The sequence below is a fragment of the Chlamydotis macqueenii genome, chromosome 12, assembly GCF_036417535.1.
Source record: "Chlamydotis macqueenii isolate bChlMac1 chromosome 12, bChlMac1.mat, whole genome shotgun sequence".
NCBI lineage: Eukaryota > Metazoa > Chordata > Aves > Otidiformes > Otididae > Chlamydotis > Chlamydotis macqueenii.
In genome coordinates this window covers 20,572,944-20,597,503 of record NC_141567.1, presented here as the reverse complement: position 1 = coordinate 20,597,503, position 24,560 = coordinate 20,572,944, and the positions used below count along the sequence as shown (strand labels likewise).

The 24,560-nt window shown below is 43.9% G+C and overlaps 3 protein-coding genes across 8 annotated transcripts in view; 1 reads left to right on the top strand and 2 right to left on the bottom strand.

The window, feature by feature from the left end:
- The window catches only part of MTMR10 (myotubularin related protein 10), a 37,769-nt gene extending 36,525 nt beyond the window's left edge, over window positions 1-1,244 (bottom strand). The window contains exon 1 of one of the 2 annotated variants that reach the window (XM_086757689.1): window positions 610-1,244. In XM_086757689.1, coding sequence (XP_086613815.1) covers window positions 610-669 — 60 coding nt within the window. In that variant the 5' untranslated portion in view covers window positions 670-1,244. The remainder of the gene's footprint in view (window positions 1-609) is intronic. The other variant, XM_086757690.1, reaches the window with a different exon arrangement.
- LOC147599306 (uncharacterized) lies at window positions 71-8,981 on the top strand. 4 transcript variants are annotated; one of them, XR_015259948.1, is made up of 4 exons: window positions 71-627; window positions 6,929-7,071; window positions 7,583-7,728; window positions 8,718-8,981. XR_015259948.1 is itself a non-coding variant. In XM_086757693.1 (4 exons), the coding sequence occupies exons 1-4, from the start codon at window positions 304-306 to the stop codon at window positions 8,115-8,117; spliced, it is 693 nt and encodes a 230-aa protein (XP_086613819.1). In that variant the 5' UTR covers window positions 71-303; the 3' UTR covers window positions 8,118-8,489. The 4 variants fall into 4 exon arrangements, 1 of the variants encoding a protein (XP_086613819.1); XR_015259949.1 differs by having other exon boundaries at window positions 7,583-7,732; window positions 8,720-8,981; XR_015259950.1 differs by having other exon boundaries at window positions 71-640.
- A 1,073-nt stretch (window positions 8,982-10,054) lies between these two features.
- TRPM1 (transient receptor potential cation channel subfamily M member 1) overlaps window positions 10,055-24,560 on the bottom strand; it is a 109,136-nt gene continuing 94,630 nt past the window's right edge. Inside the window, exons 22-29 of one of the 2 annotated variants that reach the window (XM_086757687.1) lie at window positions 24,409-24,537; window positions 23,115-23,366; window positions 22,441-22,615; window positions 18,117-18,137; window positions 16,838-16,982; window positions 14,501-14,700; window positions 13,226-13,358; window positions 10,055-11,357 (exon numbers count right to left, since the gene is read on the bottom strand). In XM_086757687.1, the coding sequence (XP_086613813.1) occupies window positions 10,079-11,357; window positions 13,226-13,358; window positions 14,501-14,700; window positions 16,838-16,982; window positions 18,117-18,137; window positions 22,441-22,615; window positions 23,115-23,366; window positions 24,409-24,537 (2,334 nt within the window). In that variant the 3' untranslated portion in view covers window positions 10,055-10,078. Of the gene's footprint in view, window positions 11,358-13,225; window positions 13,359-14,500; window positions 14,701-16,837; window positions 16,983-18,116; window positions 18,138-22,422; window positions 22,616-23,114; window positions 23,367-24,408; window positions 24,538-24,560 lie in introns of both variants that reach the window. The other variant, XM_086757688.1, reaches the window with a different exon arrangement.

Below are 24,560 nucleotides of genomic sequence, written 5' to 3'. Positions count from 1 at the left end.
ATACACCTGATTTTCTTACTGGTGCCATCAGCCAAGTTTTAAGTGTGAAAGGACGGCGGCAGTGCGAGTTTAATTATTTGCGTAACCGACAAGCACCAGCTACTTTCTCCTCCAAGTATTCCACAGCGCAAACGCCGATAACGCCCATCCCATCCAGCACAAAGAGGAAAGCGAGCCCGGACACCTGAAGCATTGTCCGTAACTTTCCAAAACAGTCTCACGTGGGCCGGTTTTAATCCACACAAGACTTTATTTTGATAAAAGTTCTGCTCCTCGAGCGGAGTTTGGGCTTGTCACCAGCATATGCTTGCTTGGCGTCTGCGTGCCCCTTCCGAGAGCAAGAGGCCAACCGGCTGCACAGCTTTTGTTTCCCCGTGCTACCGAGGATTTCGGGGGGCTCTTCCGCAGCCCCTCCGCAGGTGCCGGGCCACCAACCCCGCGGGGCCGGTGGCCTCCAGGCTGCGGGGGCCCGCGGGCCGCACCCCGAGCCGGCCCAGCCGCCGCCCCGCCGGGAGAGCAACCCCGGCGGCGGCCCCTCAGCCAAGGACGGGGCCCGGGCAGGGAGGGGAAGAGCCGAGCGGGTCGCTAACGGAAATAAAAGGCTGTTACCTGAGGCAGCGGCAGAAGGTAGGACTTGAAGGTGGGTTTGGGCTGCTTGAGAGAAAACATTGTCGCTGCCGGCGGGGAGGGAGCGGCGGGCCGGGCCCAGGAGGCCCCGTCCCGCGGGGGCAGGGTGTCGACGCCCGCCGGCTCAGGCCCGGCGCCCCGCAGCCACTCGGGCTGCGCGCTCCCAGTCACACGGCGGCGGCGGCCCCGGCGGGCGGCGGCGGAGGCGGCCCCAGCGCACCCTCCTTCCCCAAGGGAGGAGTCAGCCGCCTGGGCAGGCCCGGCCTGGGGCGGCCGCTGCCCCGGCCCCTCATGGAGCCTCCCCGCCGCTCCCTCCGCCTCCCCGCGAGGGCGGCCGCCTGCCTGCCCAACGGCTCTCTACCGCCGGCGGCGGGCGGGCGGCGGCGGCGGCCCCGGCGGGCGGCGGGCCGAGGCGGGCTGAGCCGGGGCGGCCATGTTGGGGGGAGCGGCCTCGGTACGGCGGCGCGGAGGGCCCAAGCGGCCGCGGGGCGGCGGGGGCCGTTAGCCCGCGCCAGCGGCCCGGTGATCAACGTTTTGCCCGCTGGTAACGGACGCTGCCCGTAAGGGCGGGTACAGCCAGCGCTGCTGCCCCTCAGCCGGCCGGTTTGGGGCGCTGAATCTTACCGGTTCTCCGGGAGACCTCCCTCACACCCCGGCCCCGCGGCGGGGGTGGAGCCTCCCGCGGCCCGGGGCCGCTGCCCCGCCAGAAGGTGTCTGTGTTCGGGCCCGCGGGAGGGAAAAGCCGTGACAAACACAGGGCCGGTGGCGGGGGGGACATAGCCAAAAGAGGACTGAAGCAGAGGATTTCCAGCTTGGCCTCTGAGCCCACTGCAGACTGTGAAACCGCCGCCCGAGGCCTGCAAAGGCAGGTTTTTATTGCAACCCAGAGTTGTCTGAGATCAGCAGTAAAAATCCAGGTCCGGCATGAAGCTGCTGCTGCCACCGCATTCTTCTTACTGTCACCTTTACACAAGGTGTGTGGATCACAACGCGTGGGATCTATGGGAGAAGCCTCCAAGCTGCTGCGGCACCGTCGCCCTCTCGCTCACGGCTGTCACCGTGCCGGCGGCCGGAGGAGGACGCAGATGTAACATCCCTTCCTTGAGGCACTCGTCGACTGCTCACTTGAGCTTCTCTAGAACATGGAAACAACACAGTTGCTCTCCTAAGCTGCCAAAATCTCTCTCTATTCTGATAAGTAGGAAACTTGCAGTGTTGCAGGTGTTCATGTGAGCGCTGACTGCAAGGAACTTGGCCTCTGTAAGGGAAAGACTCCCTACAAGAAGCGACAGTTTGGCTGGAAAAGGGGTTTAATCGAGAGCCCCGGAACGGTGCTGGTGCACCACACTGGTGGCTCCAGCGATGACCCAAGCGTAGTTCACTGCAAGACCCATGGTTTAGGGGCAGGAGTTGAAGGGGAGGACCTGCCAGACTAACTGCTGGTATTCAGGCACTGCAGCCTCACCTTATGAAAAAGGAGTTTTGGCCAGCGTACTGTCATTTTTCTGCAACAGCTCACATGCAAAATAACATCAGTAAAGGCCTTCTACAGCATAGCAGTGTTGTAGTGTCACAGTGACTTAAAGATAGCAAAGAACCAGAAGACTCCAGAAAAACAGACACTTTGAGCCACAAAATGACACATGCAGCACCCAGCATCAGCCGCAGGGTCAAGATCTTCCCTTACGATCATTAATAGGAAGCACGTGACATTGCGTTAGAGAGCCTGGGATTTTTTGGTGGAGTCAGAGGGTGGATGTTCAATGAAAGAACAGACTTTAGGCCAAGTCTGGATTCCCCGACTTAGACTAGACGAGATGGCCCATTGATGCCACCGGGGTGGTTTGTTTGAACAGCGAGGAGGGAAACAACCCACCAGCACCTGCCTAGGCTGAAGAAAGAAGTATGTGTGCCTACATTCAAAGGTATTCAGTAGCCCAGGGGAGAATACCAGCAAGCACCTCTGCAACAATATGCTACTCGTGGACCAGGTGGAGAAGAAAAACAATCCTACTGCGTAGCATTTTAAAACAAGCACACCTCCTTGCACAGGGGTCTCATTTCCTGTTGGCAGACAGTTCCCTTCACTTTATCCTGTATTTTCACGTAAAAGATGTTTATTTTATGCTGCAAACATTATGGTCTAAGTGGCATTCTTCAGCCTGGCATGGTCACAGGCTCAGCCCCCGTCCATTTTAGGGAATGCACTGTGCTGCAGGAGCTGCTGGCGGTGTAATGCTGAGTGCCCCACAGCGCTGTGAGAGCAAGCCACAGCTCCTGCTGGCGACTTACTCCTTTCACAAGCTACATCCCTTGGATGTTTGATAAGTGAGGACTTGCCCTCATCTTTACTTCAAAGTTTTTTGTTCACATTCAGAACGCTTTGGAAAGGAAATTAAAATCAGAAAAGGGGGAAGAGAAAGCAAGGAGGCGAGGAAGGAAGAAATCAGCTAGGCTTGAAATTGCATATAACAAATTTGCCAGTGATATTAAAAATGACAATTATTTATACTACATCAGAATTACAAAAGTGTTTCTGCTTCAGCACAGAGCCTTCTGAGGAGTGACTGCAAATGCAATCTTACTGTTGAGGGAATGAGCATAGGATAGCACAAATTTCCATTAAGGACCGCGCTGACACATTTAAATTGCAGTGCTGTTCTGAAAAGGAACAAACAAAATCAAAAACTGAGCTCTCAGTAAACATAAGATCACCAGATCTGTGAGGATTGTTGTTGGAACTGGTCACAAGCTACCACTGGAAGAGTTTTATGCCAGTGGGAGGAGAAAGCTGATTTGACAGAAGTATTTTGGAAGAGCAAGTTAATTCTGTCAGAGCTTGCAGTGGGATACAAACAGGCAGCACAGACAGGCAGAGCAGGACAGGCAGGCAGGGCAGGGCAGGCAGGATAGGCAGGGAAATCCTCTGCATCCCCTGACTCCTTTTTGGCAACGCACTCAGCTGCCTGAGCCCATCTCCAGCCACCCCGGCTTGCCTCACCGCCTCGCTTGTTTCAAACAGTTCTGCTATACTGGAGGTTTCTGAGAATGCCTTTGTTCTATGAGAACAGACTTGAAAGAATGGTGGGAAGCTAGCTATGCAACAAAGCCAGCTGAACTGACAAATAATGTCAGATGTCTGATTTTATTATCATTAAATTTAAAAATATCATTTTTTACTCAGTGCAGTTACTCTCCTTGCCTCAACATTCAGTGATAGCTCCTGTCCACTGGCACGGCCCTCCCAGAACCAGCTTGCCTGCTCTCCTGGGGGTATCACACCCCACATGCTGTACAGCAGTTTCTAGGCCTCACACAGTGCAAATTGTTTGTAACAATTAAGATAATTATCTGCTTAGCTATGGCTACGGTGCATAACCTGCTGTATTCACCGCACGTCAGATTAGGTGTGTTCCTAGAAGTTCTGGGATGAGCTCACAAGACAGCTCTGTGGCTGGGGAAGTACTCTGGCTTGTGCAATGCGTGAGGGATGGGGTTAAATCGGAGCAGATTTCCATAATGGTCCCTTTTGATCTCTCAGCAGATTAGAGAATGGCTTTCATTAGCCATGTTCAAGAACAGGTTAGACCACCATCTGCCACTGATGTTATCGACACTGCTGAACATTGCTGAACATGCCTCAGTGCAGATGATCTCTTCCAGGCCTGTGCTGCTATGGCAACTTATGTGTTTTCATAGCTTTCCGAAGAATGGTTCAAGTATTGGTTTGAACTCCCAAGACACAAAGACATAGGTGTTGTCTGATTTCACAGCTGAGCTATGTGCCCAGAGCTACAGGAATTATGTGGCAAGTCTCCAACGTCAGGGATTCACTGAGGAAAGCCTGCCCTGTTTTTCACTGAAAGCGTTATGGTTTATTACTTCACCTGGCCACCTCCTTACTTGTGCACTCAACAGCTTGCACACCTAAGTTGTCTCAGCCTGCACTCAGAACTGTGGGACTTCTGCTGCAGAATTGCAAGGAAGCTAGCCCTACAGCTCTGTATTACCTCTTACAGAGGAAAAACATTATGCCTTAAATTTATTAACCAGTTGGAAAAAAAAAAAATCTCTTTCTGGAGTGTCCTTGATAACAATCCAGCAGAATATTTAAAATGTGACTATTTACATAAAACTGCAACTTTGATAGTCTTGGCCAAAGATAAAGAAAAATATAAAAACTATGCAAAAGTTTTAGTTTCTTGAGGTATCTCAGGAAAAAAAAAGCCCCCTTTTCTAGGCACATCTGCAAAGTGGAGGCAGTATTCACAGTGTGGAGATTTAATGATGTTGAACTTTGCTATGCTACACAAGGTACTTTTCTTGTTAATCATTACGTAGGTACTACTTGCCTTGGGTTATCTGGAGCTATTAATTGGTACAATGGTCCACCGCGGCTTGGGCTAGTTCACATAGGTATTGTGACAGTGGCTATCAAACTACCAGTGCTCCTGAACTAGAATCCAATGTTTTTCCATGGCCGTTTTTGAAAGCTGCTGGTCTGCTCAGATAATACAGCTTGCTGAGCACAGCAGTCCCATTAGTGCAAGAAAAAGGAGATGGTTGCATCTAGAATCCTGCAGGATGAAGGACTGTGTTTCTGGAGGGGTTTTAGTGTTGTAGAGACAAAAGTGGAGCAAGCAGATGAAATTATGCAACTCCCTTTTCATTAACTTGGACACCAAGGGCAACGTGGATACAGGCACTTAAATATTTTGGCTGAACAACTGCAAAGAATAATTTAAAGCCTATTATCGAGACATACCTTACGTCCATTGTTAAGATACAGGGCATCAACCATAACGCACGACTTTGCCATGTCAAATTTTGTCTCTGCAGACAAGGCTAAAAGTTGAAAAAAGCAAAAGAAGGTTGTGGTTTTAAGGAAATCTGTAGTTCTTGTCTCACTTGTCCCAAGGCTTGTGGCTTGTCAGCCTGCAATCCAAACTCCTGCTGTGTACTCTTTTTTGACTACCTCACCCCCCTGAACTCTGGCACCAGTTGAAATGGGCATTAAAAGCCACACCAGCCAGGTCCTTACATCTGGTTTGCCTTTCTGTCTGATGCTGGATCCCAATGGAAGATCAAAATCCACAATTAGGCTGAAATAATGAGCTCAGGTGACCACTGCACGCAGTACAGCATTTATGTGCAATGGCTGTGGTGGGAGGAAAACGTCTCTAGAGCTGATGTAGCCTCATGGCCCAGTAAATAGAGTATTGTCACGGCTAGTAACAGGCCACAGGACTGAGGCTTGTCGGGATTGCTTTGTCTGAACTTGCCTTAACTTGCCTTGAGCTGTGCCTCCGTTTAGCTGTGACAGCAATTTTTCTAATGACTAGGAAATTCAGTTGTAATTGTAGGATTTGAATGCCAATGAAGAACAAGATGTAAAGTTGGTAGCAAACATAAAAATGCCCCTAAGCAAGCAAAAAATAGGGAAAGAGAAACCAACATCAACAACATCATGCTCAACCTAGAGAAGGACCTGGGATGCTGATCGCTGGCAATATTTCCTCACTACCCCCATTGCAGACTCTGACCGTTAGACCCAGAGGATCAGTGCAAGTTTGAGCCTAAGATTTAAAAAAAGGGGAGGGGGTAGATAGAAAATGTGCATATATCAATTTTACCTTACTGGATTTTTTCCTGTAGTAGTATTCTTTTCTCTCCTCTCTTCTTGTCTCTCCTCTCTTGTACTTAGATCTAGACTAACAATAATTCATATATTAGACTGTTAAAATTTGTTACACTAAGTTCCTGACTTTACATAGAAGGTGTGTCTCCTTTTTGCTCGTACAAGCTTTTGAGTGCAACAGTAGTTCAACCAGAAGTGACCAGTCAGACAGGACAGTGGTGCAGAAGTGATATGCTGGCAATGGCACTACTTAGTGAGACCCCAGCAACATGCCCAAGTGCTGCCGTCACCCCAAAAACTCACCTCCTCCACAGCAAGTTCTCGGCAGCACACTGGCTTTGTGTCAGGGGGTTAACTACCCAGGACACCCGTAACAGGGCATAATCCTATGGATCTTGCAGATCCAATGAAATAATCCCGTTGCCATCCTTGGTCACACACCCTCCTTGTGTTCCTGTTTTCTGACAAGGCCTTACAGACACTTGTGTTCTTTTAATTTTCATTTAGAAGGCTAGACAAACATTTTGCCAAAGATGATAGTCAAGCCCAGAACCTAGGAAAGCATCTGAAGAAGCAGTATGGAGAAAACAAAGTTGGAAGGTTTCAACAGCTACTTTAGTTCATTACTAAATAGTATGGAAAATGGACTTTCTTGGTTCTCAGGTATCGAAATCCAGCATCTGGAATGGAAAGAGTGACTGCAGTAGGAGAGGCCTGCAAGACCAAAGTCAAGCTAGTCCCAGCGTGATGCAATGTGAAAATGGGTCATTCATAGAATCAGGTGGTACAGTTATGAACCTGCCCATGTGAGTGTTACAATTAGTCACTGTGTTCAAAACATCTGCCTTGAGGGAGAGGGGAATGTCTGTACTGCAAGATACTGTCAGGTGAACAAACCGCAGCGTAATGTCTCCGCGTAGACATAGCCTTAGAGTACATACTCCTCAGGCTTGATCTGGTTCAGTATAGGTCAAGCACGTAATAAAAAATGGCAAGTGGAATTCACAGCGACACTGCTGTGGCATCGCCACATACTTAGTAATGGGAGGGATGCATCTTCCTGAAAAGCAGTATTAAACACGTCTCTGCAGAAATGCAAATTCTGTGCTTGCATCCTTTCAGCCAGCTTTCAAGAACGCACGTAGGCAGACGGGTTGGATCGTTATTCTGTTTGGTGTGCTCCAAAACTACTATTGGTCTGCTACGCACATACAGAGCCATATTTAAATCTTATTAAAATGGCTGTATGTCTGAAATAACACTGCCAAAGTCAGCGTAGTTACTTCACGTTTAATGGCAGAGGGGTTATCATTTCAGTCCATGCTACGCAAGAGCATAGAAAGCATCCGAGCCTTATAAAGTCATCACTGGACAGAGAACTTCATGGAAAATTACAGGCAAATGTTGAAAAAGAAACTTTGCTTAGAAGATGTTCAGCCCATGCACTGCATAAGAAGAAATGGGTAAGTGAAGTGTTTTGATATTATTATAGTGAAAAATTTGTTATACTGCATTCATTTCACATCTTTTTATATGTTTCTTTATAAATATTTTTACACAAAGGAAGTAAATAAATACAAAGGTAAAATGTTTTCAAAATCTACATGCTATCTGATAAATCTGTAATGCAAATGCTAGAAAAATAACTGGTCAAACAGCAAGATGTAACACACATTTTATGAAGACAGTGTAACAAGAGGTATGCACACACTGTACTTCCTTCCACAATGCATACCGCTTGTTTAGCAAAGTGCTGAAAAGCTGCATCCCTTTGTGTTTGTTCATGAAGCAGTTTCTGGTGAGCGTGCAGGCAAACAACAAAAAAGGCATTGGCAAATTGGAGGCTATTTAACCACACGTACAAAATGGCTATGTCGTTGCATGGAACGGTGACACAGAAGTAAACGTGGAAGTGAAACAATTTCAAATGCCATACTGTTTTTACAAAATGTCAAGTTCCCTAAAGCTGAATAAAAGAGAAGCCCACACGAAAAGCAAAATGTCAACACTGTTCTGACAACAGTGAAACACGTAAACCTGCTAGGAAGACCAAGCTAGCAAAAATCCACGGCAAACGATGACTGAATTTTCAGAGATGTGTATGCAGCTACCATGGACATTCAGTATGGTGACAGCCCTTCAAGGTGTAAGTATGGATGGAGTATGAAAATATAATACAAATAAGAAAAAGCTGATGCCATCAATGCATTTGTAGAGTCTTCCATCAAGCTCTGTATTTCAAAATGCTGTAAGCATCTGAGACCTACATGCTGTGCAGCTGATGGTGGGGGAAAAAAAAAAAAAAAATGCCGTCTTTTCAAAATAGTATATGAGTAAGTCCTGACAGTTAATGAGTTAAGCATAAACTTCTGACCAGTATTCTGTGAACAAGGAACATGCCTTTAACTCATTTTCTTTCTGGTCTCTTCAATGTTACGCACCTCCTGCAAAGAGAAGTGCTGAATATTTGGGAAAACAAAATTCCTAAAAGGTAACAGAGGAGAATGAGGCAAATAACATCATACAGTTACGAAGAAAACTATCAAAACCGCATACTTGGAACGCCACTGCTGAGACAAGCGTGCTGGGAAACTGTAACTGCGGAGGTGAATTACCAGTCTTAGTCACTGAGGAGAAAACACTTCCACTGTAGAGATTTTTTTTCCATTTGACATTTGTTTTTGAAATTTACTCAAGAAAATTTATGGAAATTCTATTCTCATCTGGAATTTTTTTTTTTTTTGTTTAGACTGGCTCCTAGAAATTGTTCCTTGTTCCTCATGTGTCGTCATAATGAAATTGCAAAATGGCAGATTAATTTGTCACAGCAGATTTGCTTCAAACCCAGATTGGCAACATTTTGATCTCACCCCATCAGAACACCTTTCTTGTTTTATTTTGTTTTCCCTTGCAGGCATTTAAAAAAACCCAGAGTCCTACATTACGTGGACTTCTACTGTAATCTCTCATTTATACAAAACACGAATGCAGATCTTGGATTCATATTTTTAAAATCTCCGTATACCTCATATACTTCAAATCTCCCTAGACATTTTGAAACAATCATCACTGTTTTTCAACAGTTTAAGGCTGTCAGCATGCTTGGGGACGGGGACACACATGATCCTCAAAGCACGATCATGTCACTGAAATTCAAGGACAGGTCAAGAATATGCCTACACATGGCTTTCTGGGCCAGGTTTCTCCAAACACAACGGTATTTTGCCACTCAGACCTATTTCAGTGGATGAAAATTGCTGTGGTGAGCCTTTCTGAAAGAGGAACTAAGAGGCATGCAAGAAATAAGAAGTGGGAGAGGGGACTGCATAATTTTTCCTTGCCTCCAACAGTTTTGTTTTGATCTGAAAACCACAATGGCCACAAATAAACCAGCTACATAAGCAAGGATAAAAACTAAGGCTGGTTAAAAATTTGTTCAATTTAAGAAGTCTTCAGATAAAAAAGAAGATAAAACATTTTCTAAATCATTACATGATAACATTATCCTTCTTTCAAGAGGTTTTATAAAGAGCTTGTCAGTAAATGAGCTTACGAGGGAGATGAAATGGAAGAGAGATCTATCCTGGTGGCATCCATGGACTGTGCCTACTTTTGTGTGCCCCTGAGAGAAGATCTCCCTTTCACATGACCCAGCAAGCACTTAAGAACAGAACATATCTCTATTAAGTTTAAAATGAAAATAAACAAATATATGCAAAATTATTCTTTACAAATTAATTTTAAAATCCATACTTTGTTCACTTAGTCCTGCTGCTTTCTGCGTTGTCGATAAAACAGGGGCCATAGGCCTTTTCAACATTCAGTTTCTGTGGATGGATTTTCTTGCCTAGCTTTCTGGTCTTCTGTTGCACTGCCAAACGCTACCACCAAACTGGTGACGCTGCTGGCGTGTCCCGGTCTATTTAATTTGTCCTTTACAGACTTGGCTTTCCGAGAATGGCTGTGTAAACTCTTTGACCGTACTGACGGGAACCCAGGAGTCCTTTCTGGCTTTACTGATAACAAATTCTCTTTCTCAGCCTTGACAGTGGCAGGCATAGAGGTGTAAGAGGCACTCATACCTGCTTCACCAACATCACTGTCATCATCTGTGTCCATCTGTAACTGTTTCTGTTCTGCTTGCCTTTCTGCTTCAGAGATAAAACCAGGATATTCTGGCGGACGTTCTTGAGAAAGTTGCTGCTCAACTTCGTATTTCCACTCTGCGGCCCACTGTTCAATTGTGGAAGGGCACACCTGATCCATGATGGTACTATACTCTGTGGTCCAGTTGTTAACTCCTCCAACCAGCTTCCCGCCCTGTGCAAATATAAAGCTCCTTGACTTCATCATAGTGGTTTGACAAGCACTGAATGTTTCAGGAGGAAAATAGCGCATTGCTTTAGATTTGTCCAAGGGATAAGAGATGGTTGCTTCTAACTTGGTACGTTCTACTTTTAACTGAGTGTTCTGAAAGTCTGATCTTGGTACTGACTGTCTGTTCGTAACAGCATCCATCTGGTTCATACTTTGAGGAAGTACTCCATCACTCTTGAAAATTCCCTGCTTTTCATCCTCGAAACCGACTGAACCAGAATGGGGTCTGGAAACATTCTGTGCAATTTCTAATGCAGATTTACTGGGATCTGCTGTAGTGACTGCATTAGCACTAGAGGTATAATGGAGACCGGTGTGATGTTCTGGAACCAGCATCCTTGGGTCTGCTCCATCTTCTTTTGTACCAAGAGAATGGGCTTTTTTACGCAATCCCATGGCTGGTGACATAGGAGTGGTACTGTCGTCAAATGTTAATTCATCACCACCAACGTGGTATCTGTACATGCTGTAGCCATCAGAGCTGTTAACGCTGCTTTGCCTTAGGAGATACGCAGCATCGCACTCAGATGAAGCCCGAGAACGTGTATACGTCAGCTCGGATTTGTCAACACCTGCCAGCTTCTCAAGAGCATTCACCATCCGACCAGACAGTTCTTCCAATTGAGAGAGCCGAAGGTCGACTGTTTGAAGAGAAGCTTTCATAAAATGTTCTCTTTCGTTCACTTCTTCTAGCCTCATAGACATGTTTTCAACTCTGTTGGGTATAAAAGAGGAAACATAGAACAGAAGCTGTGGAATGGTGCAGTAACTCGTTATAGGCATGCAGCTACCGATTTCTTCGCAAGGCAGAATTTTGTGCTGTGTGTCTTGCAACATTCTTTTTTTCCTATGTGTAGCATCAAAAGCATGTGCATTTTCTTGTTACCTATGCTTTCCATAGACCAGGTGAGAGGGCTGTTAAAACTCTGCCCTCCTTTACATGCCAGGACAGTACAAGAGTTGCAGCCCTTAGAAACAGCCTCCTATTGACATTTCTGCGTGTCACACTTCACGATTAGTTGTCCTCTTTCACTGTGAGGCACCAATTAATTATATGAAAAATACTTTCTAATGACATGCTCACAGGGTAACTTAAAATAGCATCAAAGCATGACGTGAAACAGGTTTTGTAGCTGTATGAGAGAATATATGCTGGTGTGTATGGGATTACTTTAGCTCTTGAAATACCTTTCAATTATGTATGAGCTGAAAGGAGTGGAATTACTGTCTAGTTCAGTTAAAATAATACTTTTCCCCATTTTCTTTTGTAGTTTATATCATAATGGAAGTGATGGTACCAGAAGAATGCATATAAAAGTCATGCATTAGAATGTGACTTAGAGACCATACACTAGTAAATCAACTGTGGAAATTAAATTAACATTCTTTTGCTCTCACACACAAAAGATGATGAAGCATCTAGAGCAAGAAGCCATGAGAAATAAGAAAATCTGCTTTGTGGCCATAGACCATAGTGAATCAGTGAGGCTTACCAGCCCTGCTTTATTCTCTGCCACAATACCTGGGATTTTGACAAATTGCCATGGATAAATAGTGCAATAGCAACTACTCGAATGCACATAGCAGATTTCATTTACTTCTCTATTCTCAGACTTCACGTATAATAATGCGAGATGTTCAGGGCCTCCCTTCAAGAGAAAGATGTTTATCTGTTAAAGAATTATATGGCTCACAGAGCTACTTCATAAGAAATGTTAAAAGGAAGATATATATGTATAGAAAGAGACAGATAGATAGATAGATATGGAGTAGTTGGAGTAGTCCATCATCAAAATACCATGAGGCAGATTAAGGTGAAAGATTATTTAAACTGTGTATCAATTTGATTACAGGGAGAATTTTTCATCATTTCAAGGAAGTGACAAAAGACCCCATCCCTTGCCTTAGAACTGCTAACAGAACAGGCAGAGCCTTTGGGAACAGTGCTGCCAAGTGACCTGGTAAAGAAGTGCCGCTGCCATGATCACCGTGTGCTTACACAGCGGTATAAAACACTACCTAGTCCTCAGAATCGCTCCATGATTTACATGTGAATATTCCCTGTCTTTTAAATGGGGAAGTTCATACTGAAAAGCAAAGTGCCTTGTTCAAAGCTTCCCAGAGAATCTGTGGCAGAGATTAAATTCAGCAGTTGTGACTGCTGGACCCTAGCACAAACGACAGGCCCAAGGGAAGAATCCTCAGGACTTTTGTCATTAAGCTCCAACATGTTTCTCATAGTCGGATCAGCTGTTGGAAGCTCAGCAAGTAGTAATTTGCTCAAGCAGATAAAAAACAGATCTTTGGATAGGATTCACCATGGACAAAAATGTTCTTGTACCAAAGCAACCCAGACCAGCAGCCTTAGTTATCTGTGAGCAGGAACGACAAAAAGCTTGCTCCTGTGAGAGATGCACCTACACAGATATTTACCCAGGGTTCAGATCAGCTTCTGAACTGGTGGTGGTTTTCTTCAAGACCTAAATCTTTTGTATGTTAACTCAACTTTGGTTATAATGAAGACACAAAGAAGCAAACACTGTTTCAGATAAGTGGTGTGGTTGTTTTTCTTACAACAGGTACCTTTCAGAGGTAACTCTGATGCGTTCATCATTAGATGACTGCTGCTCATCCTCTTTTTCCTGGAAGTATTCTTCTACACACTGCTCTTCAAACTCATACAGTTTTTTTAGCTCTTCATCATTCAGAAATAACTCTGCAAAACAAAAGAACAAAATATGAGTTCCCTGTTTCTGAACTTCTGGCAGTCGATTTAAATCCAATTTAGCAGATTATGTTGGACGTACAGATACTGCAGATTTTCTCCTGCACTAAATGGACAGATGATTTTGTAAATAGGGGAAGAGCACTAAGCCAGAGACGGCCGCAGCTCTGAAGGCAATGCAATGCATTATGACCACCATCTACTTCGATGACCATTCACTGGGAGCTGTATTTTCTTAATGACCTTTGCACTTTCTAACAGCAGTGCTACACATTGAACAAACTGAGTAGATTTTACAGGATAAAGACTAGGGCAAGCTCTGCCAGTTTGACTGTTCCTTCACTCAAATGTTGCTCTTAAAAGGATGCCTGTTACAGGCAACAGATAATCTGATATAACAGATTGTTTCCCAGATGTTCTTTGGATAAAAGCCTCAAAAACTTATCATCATGTAAGGGAAATCCAAAGGAAATATAAGCTCTTGAGAACATTTCTTCCTTTGTTTGAATTTGTCTCTTTGTATTTGGAGGGAGTGTTACATTTACTTTTTTGCCCCTTTTTTTTTTCTTTTTTTAACTCAGAAGCATATTGTGCAGAAATACAATTACTTACAAAATGCTTCCTGTGAAATGCAGAAATACAGGGATAATTGTGAGCATCTGATTATTTCAATGAAGGATATAATGAAAATAATAATCAAGAATTACAGAGTATGTTAGGAGAAGAATCCTCACAGTTCCCCCTGTGAAACGACAGACAAATCTCTAACATGGAGAAATGATGTTAGACACAGATTGCTCACAATCACAGAGCTGACACTACAGATGACATTTGAAACTGTGATGCCTTCTCAATTTCCTATCTGCTCTTGCCAACATATGGACATCACTAGAACTTGGTAAAACTGGATTAAGTAGATGCCATCTCACTGTTTCAGAAAGTATGTTCAAGAAAGTCTTCATTAGCAGCACACTCAGGAGCCCAAGGAGCTCAAGAGCTGTTAACATGATATACATTTTGTCTTCTGCAAATACACTTGAACATCAATATGAACAGAATAGTTCAGCATTGGAAAAGCTGCTGCTTTCTGCTAATACGGTGCAAATAACTGAATTTAAAGATTTCTTGCATACTCAGTCCCCTGTCCCGCTCATCCTGGTCTCCTTCAGCCCTCTTGCAGCGACAGCAGATTCGCTTGATGATTATGTAGATATGGCTGAAGATAATCATCGGTGGTGGGAGGACAGGTCTGTCATGGAACGTCATGATCAGCTGGTACCGCTGGAACTTCCACACTTGGTTGGATATAGATTTTACTTCAAAGAAGGTATTGCTGAAAGGGAACATAGGTACAGATTCTATTAGATCCCGCAGTTTACTTAGCATTGAGCAAGTACTACACTGAAAAAAGTAGCAGCTACATAACAACACGAGGCCACGTGACTTGGTTGGTTCAGCTCTTTGTTGATGCTGCTGAACAACGACTAACCTGCGGTCCTTTTGAGGGCAGCGAAGCAGAAGGTGCTCTGCATCCCTTCTGCACCACCCAGAACAGCCCTCCTCTTCCGACTATTTGCTCCTACTGTGTGAAGTCCTTTAGGTGTTAGTGCAAAGAAACTTGCTCAATTTATGAATCACATACTTGGTATTTTGAGGCTTGGTTATAAAGTATTTCTTTTAACATGTGCCAGTATTTGATATTACACAAAGTACTAAATCCATGCAAGGTATTTTGTATGCTAAACCCAGAAGCTTCACATAGTTTGCCTTTAATATGCTAATCAGCTTGACCTACATAGAAGAGTTTGAATTTTCACAAAATGTCCTAAATTCAAACTTTATCCACTCAGACTTCTGACTTGAAAACATAGTGCTTATTCTTGTAAAGGAATTTGTTCTTGGAAGCCATGGCCTCCTCATTTCTACACCAAAATGAGGCGTGTTATAAAGATGTTTTATTTTGTAGTTCCGTGGATACGAAGGAGTAGAAGTAACAGTATTCAATCCAGAGATAATAGTCAAGGTTATGAAATACCAACTAAGAGAAAGCAGACTTGATGTTCTCTCTTAGATAAAGCTTTTCGAGCTATTTTAGAGTGTGCTCAGATAGCTCGCTCTACTTCTATGATAATGATGATACTGACACTTTTTAATGTATTTTCTGTCCACTTTTTTTTTAAACTTTCTGTGCTTCAGAATATCTGCATTCACAAAGCCAGTTAAAACATTTATTTGAAACCAGAGAATGCTTGAACGCACATAGCTTTGGGTTTCTTTTGGCGACGTATACACGAGATTACTTACCAATGATAAATGACTCTCTGTCCTCATTCTGTTTCTCCTGCACAGCAGGAACTCCCCAACTAGATCTCAGCCCCCTGCAACCACGCGGGGCTGGCAGGAGTTAACAGCATGACCTACTTCCCAAACTGCTGATTCTTTGGTCTCCTCAGCCAATAATAGCTACCATTGTAGGATTCTTCCCCTTCCCCCTAGCAATGTGACTGGCATTTGAGCACTTTAAAATTCATGACCTTTTAAGCTACATACATCAAATGAAAGACAGGCTTTGTGAGCTGTGGATTTCCAGGGGCACGATAAACTATTTTTGTGGTTGTGACACCAGCTACCTATGCCAACAAGCCCTCCAACACCACGTGTTTATGGGCACCAAAATCGGATCACCTGCTTTTCTCAGGCGGTCTGCTCAGAAAGTCTTACTAGCAGGTACATATTTCAATTTTTTTTTTTTTTTTTTTTTTTATCCTTAGGTCATGACAAGAAGAGCATGCAACATAACTGTGGGCTGAAGGAACAAACAGCAGAAATTTATTTAGTTTTGCTCCAGAGAAGTCTTAAGTATAGATTTGTGGAATAACATCAAGAATGTGCATAGTGCACGTTGCTTGGACTGGCCACAGGTCTTGGCAACCTGGAGCCATCCCTTCTCTTGGTTCAAGGCCGTACAGACTCCTTTTCTGGGTCATATAAGAACTCTGCAAGGTCCTAATTTATTTTTCTAAATGAAAAGCAAAACAAGAAGAAAGAAGAAAGAGAAGTCAGATGATATCGTGGAAATACCCTGTGCTTTTGATGTTCAGATTTGCATTCTGCAGTTCTGTCGCGGATTCATGTTTGCTAGAGGTTACATGGGCTTCTGTTATGCACGTAGCAGGTTTCATGGATTCTGGTTTTCATCTTTCCAGAGCAACCTTGAGGCCTGTCCCTGTCCACTAAATGGTAACTGGAAGTAGCCCGGTTCTCTCGTATGCATTACTCCATTAGCTGGCAAATTAAAGGCAACATTTCCTCCTCTCTTTCCCAGTGTACAGACTATTCCAAGGATTTGCCAGTCATGCTTATAGAGTAATTTGATTCTGAGTGTGAATGCAAAAATCAGTTGATGGGCTCTCACAGAAACTTTATCTCGGCAGTAAGAAAGCAAAGATGGTGCATGATTATCTACATACTTGAAGACAGCAATCAGCAGGTTTACCAACAGGATATTGGCTACCAAGAGGTAACAGGCCATAATAGCAGGAGTGAGCCAGGCCCCTGGTATACACGGAGGGAGGCGTTTACCGTCATCATCATAAAGATTGTCCCCACAAGGAGCTGAAGAAAAAACAGGAAAGGTATTTTTCACAAATTGCTTGATACTTAAAAAGACTATTCACATTTATTTAATGATGACACAGGCATAAAATTTGCCAAGCTAAACAAACTTTGTCAGTTTATTTCCAGTGGGAACAATGTATAATTTCTACTTCAAATTCTGCTTCCTCCTACAGCATACAAAAATAACTTCCCATAACAGTGAACAGAGAGGCAGCTCCAAGTTTACTGTACTGCTTTCTCTTCAAATTCATATGGATTTTCTTTTCCTCCTAGTCATCACCTAGGACAGGATCTTAATGTGCGTATGCACATATTAATAGTGGAATTTAAAGAAGAGCTGTCTCAGAGCTGGGTACGTGCAGCAAGTTTGTTCTGTCTTTAAGCGCAGTGCCAGCGCATCTGATTCCAAATCCAAGGCTAACTTTTGGAACTGTTTAACAGCAGGTAAGGTGTTTATCAACCACAGGTTCTTTGGCTGAAATCTTAGTAAATACTAATTCTGACAACGAGTTCATTACAGATTTAGTTTTTGGGAATAGACAAACCAGTCTTTTTAAGCACTTTGCAACAAACTCAGTGCTTCAACCTCATCTGAAAAATACTTCAAATTATTTGAGAACAGACTAATCTTATTTACTGTGGACTAAAAGAGATACTTAGTCTATGATTAATAAAATATATTTTACTTGCTTTTCAAACATCTACCTACATTTTTCCTGTTTATCATAAGAAAAGTGTAACAGGAGAGTCAAGAGAATCATAGTATTATTCACGTGGATCAATGAAAGTACTGCCAAGAAAGAATAACACTGCATCTATGTAATCAAAGGGAATTCATTATACCATGACACTCATGCATCATAATTGTAAAAAAAAGGATGATTTTACTAGATGTACTAGAAACAAGTCATAGCAACCACATAAGCTCAATTAAAACGTCTGACCTGCAATCTGTATTAAAATAAAATATTTTTCCCCTGCTTCTTTTCAAATGAAACTATTACAGTAGAAAAACAACATTCACATCTAAATACTGGATGAGCCCTGTAATTAAAATGTCAGTATCTGGTAACGAAAAAGATTAATGAACATATTTAGCTAAATGAGATAATCAACTCTCCACAGACTTACGATTAATTTCCATGGCATAGACTGAACAGCATTCCAAAGGAACCAAACAGAAAGGAAGCAGGGAGAGAAAGAAAGAAAACAATAGAATAAAATAGGAAAAAACCACCCAAAAAAGATGATTGAAAATGCATTTTGCAGCCAAGAAAAGATAAGCAACTCAAATGTCTGAACAGTAGAGACATATGCTCAGAAACAATGTCTTTGTTAAAAATGCATCTCATTCTGCAGTTTCCTTTCCATGTTATTTCCCCCAAGTGTTGCATATGGCAGTGAGTTCATGATATTAGTAATAAATCACAAAATGCTTCTGGCAGATGATCATTTAAATATACAGGATAGTCCAGGCAAGTAAACAAAACTGCCGGTCACCACGAACACAAAACAACTCAAAGGTATCACACAAAATCATTCTATTAGCTATTATGGAAACATTTCCTCCTTCCCCCCCCCCCCCCCTTTTTTTTTTTCCTTTGAGTCTGCCAGCTGTTTCTGTTGAATTGCTGTTTCTGTCAGTAGTCACGATACTGGTGTTATCACAGCGTACAATATCATTAAAGCCCATTCTGAGTGCCAGCACGGACACCTGCTTGCCAACCCCAATGGTGATTGTAAGAAAAATCACACTGTCGGAAGAAACTCAGCCAGGCTTCTCCATTGTTTAAGAACATGTTGCTGTTGAGTATAGATACCATTAATTTCTTGCTCATGGACATCTTCTAAATGGAGTGAACCAGACAAGAGCATCCTGGGTTGCATTAGGAAAAGTGTTACCAGCAAGTCAGGGAAGTAGTTATTCACCTCTACTCAGCTCTGGTGGAAGCACATCTGGCCTTGTGCGTCCACAGAAATCAGACACAGACATCCTGGAAAGACTCCAGTAAAGGGCCACAAAGATTACTAAGGTGAGTGGAGCATCTGACAAATGAGCTGAGGCTGAGAAAGCTGGGATAATTTAGCCTTGAGAAGCATCAGGGGAGATCTTACCAATGTTATAAATACCTGACGGTGGGTGGGAGTAAAGAAGACAGAGCTAGACTCTTCTCAGTGGTATCCAGTGAAAGGACAAGAGGTGGTGGGCAAAGACAGAAATATGGGAAACTTCATTTAAACCAGGTTGTCCAGAAAGGCCACAGTGTCTTCATCCTTCCATATTAAAAACCTGACCGGACAGTCCCGGAGCAACCTGCTCTAATCTCCCTGCTTTGAGCAGGGAAGTTCGACTAGATGACCTCCAGAGGTGCCTTCCAACCTCAGCAATTCTGTGATTTGTGATCTTCATCTTTAGGTGCCATCCTATCCTCAGCAAAGCTACTGACAGAAGTCCAACCACCTTCTTCCAGATGGAAAATCTGATGCAATACTTTTTCCATAAATTGTCTACCCTCGTGGGCTTTTGCAAAAGCACCTGACAGAGAGTCAGGTTAGCATGCCCGTAGCAATCATTCCCCAGTGACTTCTGAGGTTGCTTTTGTGGTGTGTTTACAGACAACCGCGGAAAGATCAGAGTGAAAATTTCTTATTGAAACCAAAAAGATCTTCAGAAGTCAGTCCATAGTCTTCTAGACATTAGAAATTTCCTAGTTATGCCAGCAGAACTCCTTGGATAGCCACTTTTATTTCAATATTAAAATAACAATAAAACCACAAATTTCCAAGTTAGATTGTTTAAGCAAAAGCTTCCGACCTGGGAAGGCTACTGGAGCAAGTAGCTGGACTGAACTTGTGTAATTATAAAGCCTGACCTTTATTCACCCCCAAATCTTTCACACTGCTGCAGAAAGATTTCTAGTTCAAAGGATGCTGACTACTGTCGTAGTTCAGCCCTGATCAGGACCAGACTACACAGTCTCTCTCCCGCTCCCCCCCACCCTCCGAGAGAACAGGGGGAGATGATATAAGAAAAACGGCTCAAGGTTTGAGATAAGGACGGGGAGAAATCCTTAAAGTTACCGTCACGGGCAAAACAGACTCGACCTGGGGAAAACTATTCATTTATTTTCTAAAATTAGCAGGAGAATGAGACAGGGAACAAGATAACCTCCCCCCACCCCTCCCTCTTCCCGGGCTTAACATTATCTCTACTACCTTCCCCTCCCGAGCGGCACGGGGGGGGGAAAAGGGAATGGGGGTCGCGGTCAGTTCATCACGCGTTGTTTTACGCCGCTGTATGATCGTCGGGGGAAGAACTCCTCGCATTCCTCCTCTGCTCCAGCGTGGGGTCCCTCCCACGGGCCACAGTCCTCCGTGAAACTGCTCCGGCGTGGGTCATCTCTTCCACGGGGTGCAGTCCCTCTAGAACAGCTGCCCCAGCGGGCCCTCCACGGGCCACAGCCTCCTTCAGGCCTCCACCTGCCCTGGCGTGGGGTCCTCCACGGGCTGCAGGTGGATCTCTGCCCCTCCGTGGACCTCCATGGGCTGCAGGGGGACAACCCGCTCCACCATGGTCTTCACCACGAGTTGCAGAGGAATCTTGGCCAGGAGCCATATTACTCCTCCCCCTCCTTCTTCACTGACCTTGGCGTCTGCAGCCGTTCCTCGCAACAGGCTGGCAGACGCCTCTCAGGATCCTTTTTACATCTTATTCACTTCAACTGCTCCTCTCCACTTCTTGCAGCCGGGCCGGGCCGAGTTGGGCCCAGTCGGCTGCCCAGCGGGAGGCCAGAGGGTGAGGCCTGCAAGGCCCATGAGGCTCGCGCCTCCCCCTCTCTGCCCCCCGCTCAGCTGCTTCACATCTTCTCCTCTCTTTTTCCTGTTTTCCCCTACTTAAATACGTTATCGCAGAGGCGTTATCACGGGACATTCTGCTACCAATTGGCTCGGCCTTGGCCAGCAGCGGGTCCGCCCTACGCCCGGCCGAGTCCACTGAACAAAGGGGAGCGACTTCTAGCAGTTTCCTACAGAAGATACCACCTTAGGCCCCCCCTCACTAACAAAACCAGAACAACTACATAACTGAGAAATGATCGGAAGTACGAGAGGAGTCTGGGACACCACTTACATTAAAGAGATCAGTGTTGCTGGTAAGGGGTGAGTTTTGATTTATAAAGAAATCAAACTGTCTACATGGGCAAGAATTCTTTGTTCAAAGTGAAGTAGGATTTGAATGCACATGACGAGCCACAAAGGTAAGGGTTACCTTGTTACAGCCCATTCCTCCCCATGGGCAAACTAACCCCCTTGGGAGATCCTGCGCTTACCCTGGCTCACGTGTGCACTGGAACTGCAGTATCACACAATAAATGACTGGCTTGACCTTTGATTTGTCAGGAGTAATTTACTGTATCGTAAGTTACATTAAGGAGACAAGCATTTGTATGGAAAACAAAGATGATATGATCTTTGCAACAGTGTACACTGTTCAGAAACAGACTGATGTAATTATATTCCTTTCTAAGCAATTAAAGTACACTTTAATGACATTTGGTATACAGGTTTCTCATGATGACGGATCTTTATGGTTTTTGACCAAACTCAGACCTCACAGTTTGTTCAGCCTTCCACTTTACTCCGTGTCAATATATGCAGGTGGTTGAAATAACACACACACAGTGCTGAAACAGCAGCTTACATTATTGCAGATAAAGTGCAAGCTGTGTGATACACACTAGAGGAGGCCAGCTGCCTGTCTGACTGTCTGTACAGCTTTCAAATACTAACACCAAACTAGCAGTAACATGACAGTTTCCATCTCCTTAAAATACTGACAGTTATTTTTTTCAGCTGTCATGTCTGAAATAAGAAAAGCTATTTCCACACTCAAAGCCAATCAAGCAGATTTTTCCTTTTTTTGTTTTGTTTTTCCACACTTGTAGAAAAGAACATGAGTGATTCATGAAATGGAAACATTTCTGGGAAGTAGACAGATGTATCAATGGGAGTGAAAACGTATTAGCTCATTGCCTGTGCTGTGAGTTGGACATGAAAGGATACGTGTATTTTCATCTCCTACGTGGGCAAGGTACATATATTTTTTTTTTCTTCTGGAACTGACTACTAGTAAAACATTGGTTCAAAAGAACATTTCAGAACTATCTCTGTTGATCCCTGCAAGTAAAGGGACACTGAATACTGTTATACTCTTGGACAGGAGAGTATTCCAGACTACATCACTCTCAGTGTTAACCGAATTTGAATGGAAACTGAGAAACAGGACATGCAGGTGGGGAACAGAAAATTGTTCAGTCTCTATAGTCTGTCACACGAAAACAACAATATAACCATAAAGACACAACTCTACTTCCAAATTAAAAACAAGCATTAATTTGGATCTGATCATCTGCCTCAGAAACAGGAAACAGACTCTTACTATGAATTCTACTCTTACGGTCTATCTGGTCTGCGAACACCTCTCCATAGATCATCCAGTAGGGCATATAGAAGATGTTGCGAGCTAGTCTCCAAGAAGGCTCCTCGTCTGGGTGCAGGATAGCTTGGCGGGCTACTCCGAAACTCATCAGAACAACCAGCATGATGACCACAAAGTAGAGCATGTCAATCATCTGCAGGGAGAGACCAGAGAGAGGCTTTTACCATCACCAGCCAGTAGAGCAGCACCAGCACGGCTGTTTGCCAGCACGCGCTAAGTACACACAGAAGCGTCATGAGAACAAACGCATTCCCCTGGATAATTTTCCTGATATTATTCTTTGACTTTACGTACTGCTCATGAATTCAGCATACATAAAAATGCAGTAAAACCAGTCATTTAAAGGAATACTAGCTTTAGATGTAGAAAGACTTAAAATGCTAAAATCTTTGCTATCCCTATTCTCTTTTGCATCAAGTGCACTGCGCGGTGCTTTCAGCACAGACCTTTTCTGTGGTTGCAAAGACATGATACAAACATTGCTGTATCATCTGTCCACAGCTGATGGTTTTGTGGCTGATCCTGGTGTATTCCACCCTACTCAGATGGAAAACCTCTTTTAAAAATCAGAACTCAATTTAGTTTCCCCAGAAGTTCTGAAATACATAACTTACAGCAATTTAGGCACTAACCATCTTTCCAATCATCATGACGTAAGGTCCCAGGTATTTGTTCACACCAAAGATATCTAGTACTCTAATGTACCAGAAAATGATATCTACACAGTAAATCACTCGTCCATAACCCATGTAAGGCTGGTTCTGTAGGCGAAGGATTGCTCCTATAATAAATACTGAAATAGCCACCAGGTCAGTAATATTCCAGTATTCCTGGAGCCAAACTTTCACTTTTTGGCTCAGCTTGCCAGGCTCTGACATCAGAATCTGTTTAAAAAGAAAAAAAAAAGTCATTAGGAAAAACTCCAAGTTACATTTTGAAGTAATAATAATAATAATGAAAAAAGACCTATCTTGTCACATTCAATAGGTGTCTGAGACCTCCTCCACTGCCAGCACAACTAGTCTCCAGCAGCAATCTTTTTAGTTACTAGCAGGCAAAATTTCATTTTCACAGAAACATCAAATGGTTTGTATTTGAAGGGACCTTTGAAGATCATCTAGTCCAACCCCCTGCCATGGGCAGAGCCATCTTTCACTAGACCAGGTCGCTCAAAGCCCTGTCAACCTGGCCTTGAACACTTCCAGGGACGGGGCATCCACAGCTCCTCTGGGCAACCTGGGCCACTGCCTCACCACCCTCATCATAAAAAGTGTCGTCTTTATGTCCAGTCGAAACCACCTGCTCTCAGTTTAAAACAGTTGCCCCTTGTTCTGTCACTACAGGCCGTAGCAAAAAGTCTCTGACTTTCTTATAAGCCCTCTTTACATATTGAGAGGCTGTGGTAAGCTCTCCCCGGAGCCTCCTCTTCTCTAGGCTGAACAGCCCCAGCTCTCTCAGCCTGTCCTCACAGCAGAGGTGCTCCAGCCCTCTGATCATCTTCGTGGCCTCCTCTGGACCCCTTTTTCATCTTGGTTTCTATTTTGGCTTTATTTTTTTTTTTTTTTTTTGCTGTAGGTTTTAATCGGTAACATTTAAACCAGGAGATCAGACTTACTGACCTGGCATCCATATTTCTCTCCAAATACGGTGACTATGAGCTGTGGGAATTGTGAATTGTGAACCAGAGAAGGACAGGCCAGGTGCAAAGCATGTGAATGCAGAAGTGAATTCCCATACAGTTAATGTATGGGAATGGGTTATAAATGAAACTCTCTCCAGTGATGGGCACCTGGGGACTCTGTGGGTATGACAATCTTCTCTCTCATGTATGGCTTCTCCATCCTCTGCACAAGTCCATGGCATTATCACCCCTATGACCGCGCTTCATTTTAAGGGTTACGAGATGTTAATACGATCAGACTTTACCTCTCTTACTTTCTCTAAAGCCAGTGTCACAATGTAGGAGATGACAATCCATTCCTGGACTGATGGCCACCGTTCCATCCGCACTAAGATGATATAATTAAATAGCATCAAGTAACCAAGGTATGATATCTACAAAAAAAGAAAAAAAATTC

Coding starts and splice junctions, on each gene's coding strand:
- LOC147599306 (XM_086757693.1), top strand. CDS start 304: ATGCTTGCTTGGCGTCTGCGTGCCCCTTCCGAGAGCAAGAGGCCAACC. Junction 628..6,928: donor ACCTGAGGCAGCGGCAGAAG/GTAGGACTTGAA, acceptor CTTGGTTCTCAG/GTATCGAAATCCAGCATCTG. Junction 7,729..8,054: donor CACTGCATAAGAAGAAATGG/GTAAGTGAAGTG, acceptor TTGTTCATGAAG/CAGTTTCTGGTGAGCGTGCA.